Below are 15,184 nucleotides of genomic sequence, written 5' to 3'. Positions count from 1 at the left end.
AGGTAGTAGCCGGGGCATCAGTGTTCTTTATATGCGTATCTGTTTTTTCCTTTTGTCTCAAGACCCACCCTGGAATGAGGGAAAAATGCGAACCCCTAGATCCGTCTAATTTAAACTGCACTAAACCCTATCCATATTTTCAAGCGGTGGACCATTTGTGTAACGCCTGGTTCACATTCGAATTATCAGTAAGATTGATAGTAAGTATCATAATCATAATAAAAATTTTAATAAATTTGAAAATTATATTTTTTATTGATATTAAAAAACCATCCACGCTGTATAAATCTAAGAATGTCTTTTTGATAATTCAAACTATCCATACGTCAAAAATTATACAAAATGTTTCCTAATTCGAAAAAATTATAGCCGAAGACACTAATTTAGAAACACCCTGTATAAATAGAGATGTATTTTTACTCCTAAATGATGAAAATCGATGTGGCAACGTCGATATTTCACAACAAATCGAGTTACTAATGACCTACGAGGGTGATTGAATTAATCTAGAATTAATATAGTCCGGGAGATAACGTCAAATCACACGATATTTTTAAGCGTATAATTTTGACCACTACCGTATATTAAACAGAAATTAAAAAGATTCAACCCCATAATCAGAAGAAAAAAACTATTTACGAGGACGATAAAAAAACCGGTAGAAATTAATGTATTAAACTTCGAATTGCCTGGCACCCACCGTATTGTCCAGATCTGAAAGAGGAATGAAATTTGGCGTCCAGAGAGTGGAGAACTAAAAAAGTACTGAAAATACAATCGTAATCAAGAAAAGGAGACTATAGCATATACAAAAGATTGAAATCGTATTTTCCCTTTTCAACTGTTTAAAGTTAAGAAAAAAATGAGCTCATATCATACAATCGACAATTTCGACATAAAACTGGTAAAAATCAACAAACTTAATTCTTCTTGAAAGAAAATTAGTTTAATATGCAGACATTATAATTTACGTCACTTCTGGGACACTCTGTATAGTATGAAAATCTGCCTCTACTGCATTACGGTCGATACACTCCTATTCGGAGTCTGGCGAGCTTCATGGAAATTTATTTTATTAAACAGTTGCAGGTGAATACGGTGAGATATTGAAAAGTAAACAAAATTAAATAGGCCAGTCATTATGATCCTGAACTGTTTCATATTTTCTAAATTGGTGTTGTTTATTGATACTGCGCCACCTATATATAAGTCCAAATAATATTTATAAAGTATGGGTCAAATTTGTCTTGCGAAATATTTTTCGCAGGCCATGAATGACGCCAATTGCCACATCCAGTGTATGACAGTTATTTTAGAGGTTAGGTCAGATTGGGTATAATATCTTGTAAAAAGCTAAAAAATAATTCTATTGGTAATGTATTGTACTTAAGTGTGAAAACTCTATTAGAAGGAAATCCGATAAAGTTCAGAGTCTGCCAGAATGTCAGAAGAATCACCATGTATGGACCTCAATAAATCCAGAACGTGTCAATTGACGTCACGACCAATGATGAGGCGTTTATTGAATTTGATTAATCATTTTATACAATTGAGAACAAATTAAAATAAGCAGTAAGCTGATTCGCGTTGTATATGGCCACCATCTCGGTCTTTCTAGGGGAGAAACTTTCAATTCCCCCCATTGTGCTTATATATTTCTGCTAGCTCGCTTTTTTGAATCCATTCATGTAATGTCAATATATGAAGGCAAGTTGACATAATTTTTGTCCCATTCCCCCCTACAAGGAAGATTGAGTTTGAATTTCAAATCAAGTAAGTACATCATGAGGGTTCCTTTCGCTCGTACCATCTTGGTAGTGTTTACCAGATAGCCTGATGTTTTTTTGTAATTACTTTCTCATCCGCCGTATTTAGCTTCAAGTGATTATTTTTTCATTTAATATTAAGAAGAAATGAGTCGGCGGTAAGAAATTTGAATCCATATAGATCTAATGAATAAATAAAACGATTTTTCTATCCAAAACCTCATATCATATACTTCTCTACATACCCTCGTATAAAACCGTATAACAGAATTTTAAAAAATATTCCTTTTTCTCAGTGTAGAAATTTCAAGTTGTATTCTAAGTTGTAGTTAACATAAAAAAATATCTATATAAATGATTAAATACTAATACTTGGAAATGAATTTCAAAATGTAAAATATTTAAATATCCATATAACTAGACATTAAATTTAATAAATTTTAACGCCATCTAGGGATCCAAACATCAACCACTAATATGACATAATCTGTGACAAGAATAGAATTTGTTTTTTGTTGTAATTTTGAGAACTATAAGTTAAAAATATAACTATTAAATAAAATAAATATTAAAACCTTAATGTAGTGTTGTTTATATCCAGCAGCCATCTTGTAAAACGATTCAAACTTTATAACTATATAGAAATAAATGCAGTAAGTTAATGGACGAATAGTTAAAGATAATATTCAATCACTTCACTAAATAGATTACCACTATAACAATTGCTATAATTCAAAACAGGCTAAAATTGAAACACATCACATAATATGTATAACCAATTTACCAACAATATTTATGAATCAACAACAACAACCGGAAGAACCAACTCCCTACCAACACAAAATTATTCAGTCACGCTCATTTTTGCCAACTTGATTTATATTTATGCCGCCATTCCATCTAGTGCTTTAAACTGAAATTAAAAAACTTAACCTTCATTTATCTGCGTTTTAACTGTTTATTAAATTTGTTATATAAAAATTTATTTGGAAATTATGGTTTTCGAGATGAAAATCGTTTTTTAAAAACACAAACAAAAATTTATTTTCAAAAATATAAGATACTGAACTAAACAATGGAATAAAATAAACAAATCTTAATGTTTATTTCCATTACATATATTTATTATACCATGAGATCCAAAAGTACGTTGACTGTATTAATTAATTTTATGAATAACTCTGCGACAGTTTTTGATTTATTGCTATTTTCTTCGATATGTTATACGATGAGATCCAAAAGCGTGTGGTTGAGGTAAATTTAGAAACAGTTTTTGTTTTATCGTATTACCAATCCAAGTATCCATTATACGATGAGGTCTAAAAGTATTGTGAATTTGACTTTATTAATAGCAACTTAATCAAATTATGAATAACTTGAGGAAAGTTTTCGCTTTATTACTATTTTCAATCGACATGTTATACGATGAAATTCAAAAGTGTGCGATAAAAATAAATTTGTATGTTTATTATATATGAAATGATCAGGTTATAGCGTTCCAATCGATTTTTTCGATAATTGAGAACGGAATTCGAATTCAAATTGTTATTGTTTGATTTTATAATCTTTATTCCAGGTATCACCGAATTTAGTAGATTTTATAAAATCTCCAGTCAATATAATAGATTTTGCAGCAACTCTAAGCTTCTATATAGATTTGATTCTGCTATCGGAAAAGAAGAATCAGTTGTTAGATTTTTTTAGCATCATACGTATATTTCGACTTTTCAAATTAACTAGGCATTCCCCCGGATTAAAAATCTTGATTCATACCTTCAAGGCGTCTGCTAAAGAATTGGGATTACTGGTATTTTTTCTCGTATTGGGAATAGTTGTTTTTGCCAGTTTGGTATATTACGCTGAAAAACTACAGGTAAGTTAACAAAATTTAATAAGGTAATTTTATGAAATGACAATTATATGTTTAGGATAATAAGGATAATAGTTTTAAAAGTATACCGGAAGGTTTGTGGTGGGCTATAGTGACTATGACGACGGTTGGATATGGAGATATGGCACCTAAAACATATGCGGGAATGTTCGTAGGAGCTCTTTGTGCCTTAGCTGGCGTATTAACAATAGCTTTACCGGTCCCTGTGATAGTTTCCAATTTTTCAATGTTTTATTCCCATACACAGGTTAGTATAAAATAATAAATGATTAAATTAGACCCACCGTGTTCTTGTGTCGTAACTGTTTAACTATTTTCCTCTTATGATAATTTAATAAATTCATACAATTATCCTTGTCAGGTTCACCAGGATAAAACGAAACATTTTAACGCGCTTTTAAGGCAATTCAATATGTATGGATTAAAATTTTCGTCCATTTATTGAATACCCATAAATGTACGATAATTTCGTCAATTTTTACTGTTTTCCTTGCCAGGATTATCAGGATATATGTATAGAACGGAATCTTCGCACTCGTTTTTTGGACACTTCAAAATGTCGGATCATTTTGAACTTTTGTAAATTTATTGAGGACATACGACAAAATGATAATTTGATAAATTCATACAATTATCCTTGTCAGGTTCACCAGGATAAAACGAAACATTTTAACGCGCTTTTAAGGCAATTCAATATGTATGGATTAAAATTTTCGTCCATTTATTGAATACCCATAAATGTACGATAATTTCGTCAATTTTTACTGTTTTCCTTGCCAGGATTATCAGGATATATGTATAGAACGGAATCTTCGGACTCGTTTTTTGGACACTTCAAAATGTCGGATCATTTTGAACTTTTGTACATTTATTGAGGACAAACGACAATATGATAATTTGATAAATTCATACAATTATCCTTGCCAGGTTCACCAGGATAAAATAAAATATTTTAACGCGCTTTTAAGGCAATTCATTATGTATCGATTCAAATTTTCGTCCATTTATTGAATACCCATAAATCTACGATAATTTCGTCAATTCGTACTGTTATCCTTGCCAGGATTATCAGGATATATATATAGAACGGAATCTTCGCACTCGTTTTTTGGACACTTCAAAATGTCGGATCATTTTGAACTTTTGTACATTTATTGAGGACAAACGACAATATGATAATTTGATAAATTCATACAATTATCCTTGCCAGGTTCACCAGGATAAAATAAAATATTTTAACGCGCTTTTAAGGCAATTCATTATGTATCGATTCAAATTTTCGTCCATTTATTGAAGACCCATAAATGTACGATAATTTCGTCAATTTGTACTGTTATCCTTGCCAGGATTATCAGGATATATGTATAGAACGGAATCTTCGCACTCGTTTTTTGGACACTTCAAAATGTCGGATCATTTTGAACTTTTGTACATTTATTGAGGACAAACGACAAAATGATAATTTGATAAATTCATACAATTATCCTTGCCAGGTTCACCAGGATAAAATAAAATATTTTAACGCACTTTTAAGGCAATCATTATGTATCGATTCGAATTTTCGTCCATTTATTAAGGACCCATAAATGTACGATAATTTCGTCAATTTGTACTGTTATCCTTGCCAGGATTATCAGGATATATGTATAGAACGGAATCTTCGGACTCGTTTTTTGGACACTTCAAACTGTCGGATCATTTTGAACTTTTGTACATTTATTGAGGACAAACGACAAAATGATAATTTGATAAATTCATACAATTATCCTTGCCAGGTTCACCAGGATAAAATAAAATATTTTAACGCGCTTTTAAGGCAATTCAATATGTATGGATTAAAATTTTCGTCCATTTATTGAATACCCATAAATGTACGATAATTTCGTCAATTTGTACTGTTTTCCTTGCCAGGATTATCAGGATATATGTATAGAACGGAATCTTCGGACTCGTTTTTTGGACACTTCAAAATGTCGGATCATTTTGAACTTTTGTAAATTTATTGAGGACATACGACAAAATGATAATTTGATAAATTCATACAATTATCCTTGTCAGGTTCACCAGGATAAAACGAAACATTTTAACGCGCTTTTAAGGCAATTCAATATGTATGGATTCGAATTTTCGTCCATTTATTAAGGACCCATAAATGTACGATAATTTCGTCAATTTGTACTGTTATCCTTGCCAGGATTATCAGGATATATGTATAGAACGGAATCTTCGGACTCGTTTTTTGGACACTTCAAAATGTCGGATCATTTTGAACTTTTGTACATTTATTGAGGACAAACGACAAAATGATAATTTGATAAATTCATACAATTATCCTTGCCAGGTTCACCAGGATAAAATAAAATATTTTAACGCACTTTTAAGGCAATCATTATGTATCGATTCGAATTTTCGTCCATTTATTGAAGACCCATAAATGTACGATAATTTCGTCAATTTGTACTGTTATCCTTGCCAGGATTATCAGGATATATGTATAGAACGGAATCTTCGGACTCGTTTTTTGGACACTTCAAAATGTCGGATCATTTTGAACTTTTGTAAATTTATTGAGGACATACGACAAAATGATAATTTGATAAATTCATACAATTATCCTTGCCAGGTTCACCAGGATAAAATAAAATATTTTAACGCACTTTTAAGGCAATCATTATGTATCGATTCGAATTTTCGTCCATTTATTGAATACCCATAAATCTACGATAATTTCGTCAATTTGTACTGTTTTCCTTGCCAGGATTATCAGGATATATGTATAGAACGGAATCTTCGGACTCGTTTTTTGGACACTTCAAAATGTCGGATCATTTTGAACTTTGTAAATTTATTGAGGACATACGACAAAATGATAATTTGATAAATTCATACAATTATCCATGTCAGGTTCACCAGGATAAAACGAAACATTTTAACGCGCCTTCAAGGCAATTCATTATGTATCGATTCGAATTTTCGTCCATTTATTGAGGACCCATAAATCTACGATAATTTCGTCAATTCGTACTGTTATTCTTGCCAGGATTATCAGGATATATGTATAGAACGGAATCTTCGGACTCGTTTTTTGGACACTTCAAAATGTCGGATCATTTTGAACTTTTGTAAATTTATTGAGGACATACGACAAAATGATAATTTGATAAATTCATACAATTATCCTTGCCAGGTTCACCAGGATAAAATAAAATATTTTAACGCACTTTTAAGGCAATCATTATGTATCGATTCGAATTTTCGTCCATTTATTGAAGACCCATAAATGTACGATAATTTCGTCAATTTGTACTGTTATCCTTGCCAGGATTATCAGGATATATGTATAGAACGGAATCTTCGGACTCGTTTTTTGGACACTTCAAAATGTCGGATCATTTTGAACTTTGTAAATTTATTGAGGACATACGACAAAATGATAATTTGATAAATTCATACAATTATCCTTGCCAGGTTCACCAGGATAAAATAAAATATTTTAACGCACTTTTAAGGCAATCATTATGTATCGATTCGAATTTTCGTCCATTTATTAAGGACCCATAAATGTACGATAATTTCGTCAATTTGTACTGTTATCCTTGCCAGGATTATCAGGATATATGTATAGAACGGAATCTTCGGACTCATTTTTTGGACACTTCAAACTGTCGGATCATTTTGAACTTTTGTACATTTATTGAGGACAAACGACAAAATGATAATTTCATAAATTCATACAATTATCCTTGCCAGGTTCACCAGGATAAAATAAAATATTTTAACGCGCTTTTAAGGCAATTCATTATGTATCGATTCAAATTTTCGTCCATTTATTGAATACCCATAAATCTACGATAATTTCGTCAATTTGTACTGTTTTCCTTGCCAGGATTATCAGGATATATGTATAGAACGGAATCTTCGGACTCGTTTTTTGGACACTTCAAAATGTCGGATCATTTTGAACTTTTGTAAATTTATTGAGGACATACGACAAAATGATAATTTGATAAATTCATACAATTATCCTTGCCAGGTTCACCAGGATAAAATAAAATATTTTAACGCACTTTTAAGGCAAATCATTATGTATCGATTCAAATTTTCGTCCATTTATTGAAGACCCATAAATCTACGATAATTTCGTCAATTCGTACTGTTATCCTTGCCAGGATTATCAGGATATATGTATAGAACGGAATCTTCGGACTCGTTTTTTGGACACTTCAAAATGTCGGATCATTTTGAACTTTTGTAAATTTATTGAGGACATACGACAAAATGATAATTTGATAAATTCATACAATTATCCTTGCCAGGTTCACCAGGATAAAATAAAATATTTTAACGCGCTTTTAAGGCAATTCAATATGTATGGATTAAAATTTTCGTCCATTTATTGAATACCCATAAATGTACGATAATTTCGTCAATTTGTACTGTTTTCCTTGCCAGGATTATCAGGATATATGTATAGAACGGAATCTTCGGACTCGTTTTTTGGACACTTCAAAATGTCGGATCATTTTGAACTTTTGTAAATTTATTGAGGACATACGACAAAATGATAATTTGATAAATTCATACAATTATCCTTGTCAGGTTCACCAGGATAAAACGAAACATTTTAACGCGCTTTTAAGGCAATTCAATATGTATGGATTCGAATTTTCGTCCATTTATTAAGGACCCATAAATGTACGATAATTTCGTCAATTTGTACTGTTATCCTTGCCAGGATTATCAGGATATATGTATAGAACGGAATCTTCGGACTCGTTTTTTGGACACTTCAAAATGTCGGATCATTTTGAACTTTTGTACATTTATTGAGGACAAACGACAAAATGATAATTTGATAAATTCATACAATTATCCTTGCCAGGTTCACCAGGATAAAATAAAATATTTTAACGCACTTTTAAGGCAATCATTATGTATCGATTCGAATTTTCGTCCATTTATTGAAGACCCATAAATGTACGATAATTTCGTCAATTTGTACTGTTATCCTTGCCAGGATTATCAGGATATATGTATAGAACGGAATCTTCGGACTCGTTTTTTGGACACTTCAAAATGTCGGATCATTTTGAACTTTGTAAATTTATTGAGGACATACGACAAAATGATAATTTGATAAATTCATACAATTATCCTTGCCAGGTTCACCAGGATAAAATAAAATATTTTAACGCACTTTTAAGGCAATCATTATGTATCGATTCGAATTTTCGTCCATTTATTAAGGACCCATAAATGTACGATAATTTCGTCAATTTGTACTGTTATCCTTGCCAGGATTATCAGGATATATGTATAGAACGGAATCTTCGGACTCATTTTTTGGACACTTCAAACTGTCGGATCATTTTGAACTTTTGTACATTTATTGAGGACAAACGACAAAATGATAATTTCATAAATTCATACAATTATCCTTGCCAGGTTCACCAGGATAAAATAAAATATTTTAACGCGCTTTTAAGGCAATTCATTATGTATCGATTCAAATTTTCGTCCATTTATTGAAGACCCATAAATCTACGATAATTTCGTCAATTTGTACTGTTTTCCTTGCCAGGATTATCAGGATATATGTATAGAACGGAATCTTCGGACTCGTTTTTTGGACACTTCAAAATGTCGGATCATTTTGAACTTTTGTACATTTATTGAGGACAAACGACAATATGATAATTTGATAAATTCATACAATTATCCTTGTCAGGTTCACTAGGATAAAACGAAACATTTTAACGCGCTTTTAAGGCAATTCAATATGTATGGATTCAAATTTTCGTCCATTTATTAAGGACCCATAAATCTACGATAATTTCGTCAATTTGTACTGTTATCCTTGCCAGGATTATCAGGATATATGTATAGAACGGAATCTTCGGACTCGTTTTTTGGACACTTCAAAATGTCGGATCATTTTAAATTGAGAACATTTTCTATTCGAAATCTTGCGACTGTTTAGTTAGTTTTATAACCGCATAGTTCCCGAACAGGACCCAGGTTTGAGGACACAAAATGTTAGTCGACTTCTTCCATTACCACCTTTCCAATATTAATTGTGAAACTTTCCACAAAGTTTTTAACAAGACTATTTTTCCTTAAAATAACTTTTATTACACAAAAGTTTGTTTACGAAGCATTGATTTTTCGATTGTTATTTCAAAAAATTAGTATAAGTTGTCAAAAAAAACTTTAAGTAAAATTTCGAGCGTTTATAAAGGTCCAAACGGACGTTTTTAATCGCCCCATGGTCGCCCGAATACAAATTACAATATTTTGATCAGGCGACCCATGTATGCAACTTTTCGAATTTTTCTAGCGCGTTAATGTAAAGAAGAAGTACAAGAATCAGTTTTGAGGTTGCTCCAACTACAATCTTGTAGTCTCTACGCTCCTAAATCGAGTTTATCGCAAGATGAAGTATATTTATCGTACAAGGTCGAAACGAGCGTTTATAGTCGCCCCGAGGTCGCGTTAACAGTCGAAATGTCGCTTCCAAAATCTGTGGTTTCAACCTCTCTAACTCATTTCATTTTGGCCTACTGAAAATGTTGCTTGAACGACACAATTTTCTTCATGGCGTTATCCAAAGTCATTATTTTTCAATAAAAATATTACTTTCAACCGTTTTCTCAACATGTTCGATTTCATAACCTCAAAAATGACATAGAAATGACTAGAATCTAGTGACATTTAGTTTAACGTGATGATTTCAAGGCGAGAGCTAAACTGCCGAAACAAAGAAGGAGCGTTCTGCCAGTAGAACAGCCGAGAAGAAAGAAAATCGAACAGGGTACCAATAGAAGAATGAACGCCATTAAACACAATCCTGTACTTTTTAAAAGTGGGTTCGAAAATGATAAATTAGGTATGTGCTTTTTACTAATACACTAAACAATGAACTAAATATTAATATTTATACTAACTTCGCTTGACATAATAATCTTGTCATTTATCGATAACAATAATCGATTATAACTCTCTTACCTATTTTGACATTTAATCCAATAGATAAGTAGGAAATTAGCGAAACTAGTTTACAAAATAGTAATCGATTATGTATATCGAATAATCGATACAAAACTTTTGTTGTTATTGATGTATACTTATTTGAAGTAATAAAAAAAGAAGAAAATGCTCATTTCCCCTACCGGTAGTTAAAAATAACTGACATCTATTAATCACTAATCAATCGTGTATATGGAATAATCGATACGTTTATTTTGATGTCTTGACTTATAATTAATAAAAAAGAAGAAAATTGATTATTTGACCTACCAATAATTAAAATAATTGACATTTTGATGTAACCTGATTGTTATAATTGAGAAATTGTTCTGTTAAGAAACAATATTTGAAATAAAAGAATTTATACTTAATTAAAGTACTTCATTTATAATAATTGATGTCTAAATATGTGCTACAATTATCCGAACGAGTTTATAATTATACACTTTAACTTCAAATCACGTGAATCAATATGGCATTTATGAACAAACAAGCTGAAGGTGTGAATTGAGGCTGTAGGCGTTTTTCTGTGTTAGTTTTTTGTTATAAAATACTTTTAGAGATGGAATTTAAATATTTTAATACATTAATACAGAAAATTACGGATATTAGTTGAAAAAAATGACTGTAATGTCATTGTAAAAAATGAGTTGTTTAAACTGCCGCCAAATTTTGACTCATGCAAGACGAATAGTGACGACATTGAACGATGACTAGCCACGAACTTAATTGGCATGATACAAATCGTTGTGTTTGTTAAATGGAACGTAGCCATTGAAATAAAAATAAAACTGACAGCAGTGCACTAATAATATATGTCTCTAAATATAACTAACTGAATGTGTAAATATGGCATCAATGTTTTGACGCAGATTATATTTCTTTTAACTTCTCAGACCTTTTTATGTTTTTCTCGCTAAATCATGTTGTTGTAAGGTCTTTTTTGATGAAAATTAGTTTGAAATATAAAAATATAGTAAATCAGAAACAAATTCAATTTTGTTTAGTATAATCTCAATCATTTGAGCACTTAATTAAAATGTTATTCCATATTTTTTTGTTATTCAAGGTCAAGTTCAACGAATAAATTGAATCACTGACTGGTTTGATATTGACATTAAAATTTTGTACACTAGGGTATCAAAGCACCAGCGGCTTTAATGAAATAAATTATTTTTAAACTTCAAAAAAAAACTACGTAATTGGATATAAAACGTTTTTTTTTATTGCCACTTTTAATTGAAAAATTTCAAGCACATGTAAACACGCTGAAATGAACAGGGCCGGCTCTAGCTGTTGGGATATTAAGAAAATAGAAATTTTATTAACCATACAAATATGATATATGATAATGGGGGTGTGAGATAGTTTTAATGCTCATATTTTTTTGTTGGGTAAATTTTAAGGAAAAAATACGTAAATATTATTCTGAAAGTGGTGGATCCCGAGGAACGATTTTTTAATATTAAAACTAACCTATATGTCAGATTTATGTGAAATTTTGACAGGTGGCATTAGAAACATGGCGGAAACTAATAATGTAATCAATGTAGTATCCTCAATCTCTGAAAAGTCACTTATCCATTACCTTCTTTGCGCAACATTAATTTTTTCCACTATTGAAATTTGTCTGTGGTTCATTAGTATTCTTTGCGTATAACATGTTATACGGTCGCATAAGCACTGAAATTCCAAAAACCCATTACTTTATTCATAATACTTCCTCAAAGTCGAATTGGTGTATTTTTGTGGTCGAGGAAAAATATCTAGAGGCTTTTCACATTTACTCAATGCATACAAATAGCGAGTTTTCTTAGGAAAAGTTTGGGAAAGTGAAAAATAACATTGATATTTGTTATATAAACTTATCTTAGTTATTCAGCGAACTATTTTCGTTGTTTCTATTTTCTACAAGTTAATTTCTAGAAGTTTGGTTGCCAAATAAATTAATTCATTGAAAACAAAGTACAAGGTAATATAAAATTATAATTCACGTCCTTCGAAGTACTACCCTTCGTTGGAACGTCTCAAAATGTCTCATAATTTCGGAAATTACCAGAAGCCACATGGTGTTAACTATGGCGAAACTAGATCTGATCACAATCAAATAAACCAATGAACGTGATGTTTGAGTTTGACTTTTATAGATCGTTTTAGAACTAAACGAGTCACTGGTCTTCATTGGGAATCAAACAAAATCAAGTAAATTTAACAAAAACGATCTTGCTGTAACGTTGATATCATCATTCGACTAAGCAAACAACATTATTAGCCAATAAGATGATGCTAATTACACTCAAAGTCAAACGAACACACCTCAGAACTAATTCCGATTTCACTTCTTAAACATTGGGAATTTGGAGCCCTGGCCATATATTCAAATTTCATCTCCTTTTTCATTATTCTCTCAATGAAATACATGGAAACATCTTTTCAACCAATAAAAATCAAGTATTGTCGTAATTTGACGGACGATTTTAACTGTCATAAACAAAATCAAATCAATTTAACAAAAGCGACCTTGCTGCAACGTTTTAGTCATAATATAACTAAGCAAATAACATTATTGGCCAATAAAATAATGCTAAGTACACACTAAGTCAAACGAACGCACCTCGGAACTAATTCCGAATACACTACTCAAGCTTTGAAATCAAATAACTAGTATTCGGATTGCAATCTTATCTATTGGATAGAAAACCATCTATTACATCATCGCCGCCATCTTTTCGTTATACTTTTCTTAATTAAAGTACCATAAAGATATTTAACTAGAACCAATGTCGATTTATTACATTGTTTAAATATTTATAGGTAACGCCAACGGTGTCAATGTTGTCAGTTTAACTCTACAGGGTCCTTCAGTGCCAAGTATAGCTGTATTACATCACAACGGCCCTTACAATTTACAACAGACCTCCCCAGGTAATTCACTTTTTTCGTAGGGGCGTTCGAAAAATTCAAAATATTGAATAGACAGTATGAATCAAGTTGTAGACGTTACCACGTTTACGAAAACTTCTGCATATACCAATCTAAATTATATTATTAAATTTGATTTGATGTTAATGTATATATTAATGGTATTTGGTTGTATTATTAACTTAACATTAAAAATGAACAGTATACTTGGAAAATTCATAGAGGTAATATTAGAGAAAGAAAAAGCGAGGTATGACGAACTGACGGTAGAGAGAGAAAAAACATAGATAAACCATCTCTATTTCGTTTTGATTTGAATGGCGAGTAGAAAGAGATAGAGAGTGGTAAACCTATGCTCTTTCTCTCTCTTCCAATTCGATGCCGATTTCTCTATCTTTAAATGATGAAAAATGTTCGTTCTTTCAGTAGATAACCTCGAAATTAGACAAGTTAAATACATAACCTCAAATATTTTATATATAAATATGATTAATTTTCTAGCGTTGTCCGTACCACAGGGGATCAGTAATCAACTAACGCCACGGGCCGCCACGACAGGTAGCATGGATGCTTTACAACTTCAACCGAAATACTTACCGAATTTCGAAAGAGAATGTCGATCGGAGCCACGAGAAGTACCAAAAAGCGAAGAACATCTCAACGTTATGAAATCCGAGCAATATCCTTCGAGTTATTTCACCGGAAACAACGTTACGGAAGCGGGTATAAGCTTAGCTAGTGTACCGGCGATGGCTATTGGTAGCTCGACGGAAGTTCTAGTTAGTATAGTCGGAAGTCAGGTGAATTTTAGAAGAAATTCCGAGATTCCGTGTAAAAATGGAACCGAAAAATTTTCACCGGATTTCGATAACGCGAAATCGCCTAGTACTGAATTTACTACTTCTACCGTACAATCATCACCGGACACTAGAGACACAGAACGTGGAAATAATATTATAAATTGTGATACGAGAGATATAACAAGTATAGAGAGTTATACTGTTTGAATTATTGTTATTTTTGTCAATTTTAAAAAAAAAATTAATCTCTATAGTAATTTGAATAGCTATTAATGTTATCCTTATGCACTCCCATACAGGGTAATGCTAATTTATACCCCAGAACCAAATTGCAACTCCCGATATCTCTTTCTACTAGAATTCGAAAATAAAATGATTATTTGTGTAATTCGATGTCTTTTATTTTGGCTCCTATACTACGCTGCTTAAAGGAACTGCCTTATAGAAACAATAAACAGCGATTGTATGAGCGCACCTTATATAATTCAATGTCATTTATATCCCATATTACACTGTCTAAAAAAACGCACCTCGTAAAGTAAATACTGAACAACGCTTGTATGAACGGATCTCGTAGCAGAAACAGTAATCAGCACTTGTATGAACGTATCTCTTGAAAGGAACAGTAAATAGCTCTGGTATGAACGTACAACGTAATTCGATTCTCGTAACGTAAATACAAAATTCGCGTTTTTTTTTATTGAACCTTATTCAAAGACAGCTTGTCTTAAGGTTTAAATAAACTTAATAACTGTGAATAGTGACTAACTGATGATCAA

General features: G+C 31.5%; 1 protein-coding gene across 2 annotated transcripts in view; it reads left to right on the top strand.

Annotated features, from left to right (window-relative positions):
* LOC130446686 (potassium voltage-gated channel protein Shaw-like) overlaps positions 1–14,793 on the top strand; it is a 43,718-nt gene extending 28,925 nt beyond the window's left edge. For both annotated transcript variants that reach the window (XM_056783072.1, XM_056783071.1), the window contains exons 5-10: positions 3–200; positions 3,343–3,639; positions 3,695–3,904; positions 10,393–10,543; positions 13,498–13,608; positions 14,107–14,793. In XM_056783072.1, the coding sequence (XP_056639050.1) occupies positions 3–200; positions 3,343–3,639; positions 3,695–3,904; positions 10,393–10,543; positions 13,498–13,608; positions 14,107–14,612 (1,473 nt within the window). In that variant the 3' untranslated portion in view covers positions 14,613–14,793. The remainder of the gene's footprint in view (positions 1–2; positions 201–3,342; positions 3,640–3,694; positions 3,905–10,392; positions 10,544–13,497; positions 13,609–14,106) is intronic.
* Positions 14,794–15,184: the final 391 nt, after the last annotated feature.

Source organism: Diorhabda sublineata, chromosome 7 (genome assembly GCF_026230105.1).
Source record: "Diorhabda sublineata isolate icDioSubl1.1 chromosome 7, icDioSubl1.1, whole genome shotgun sequence".
NCBI lineage: Eukaryota > Metazoa > Arthropoda > Insecta > Coleoptera > Chrysomelidae > Diorhabda > Diorhabda sublineata.
Note: the sequence above shows the minus strand (reverse complement) of the source record. Positions and strands in the feature narration are given on the sequence as shown.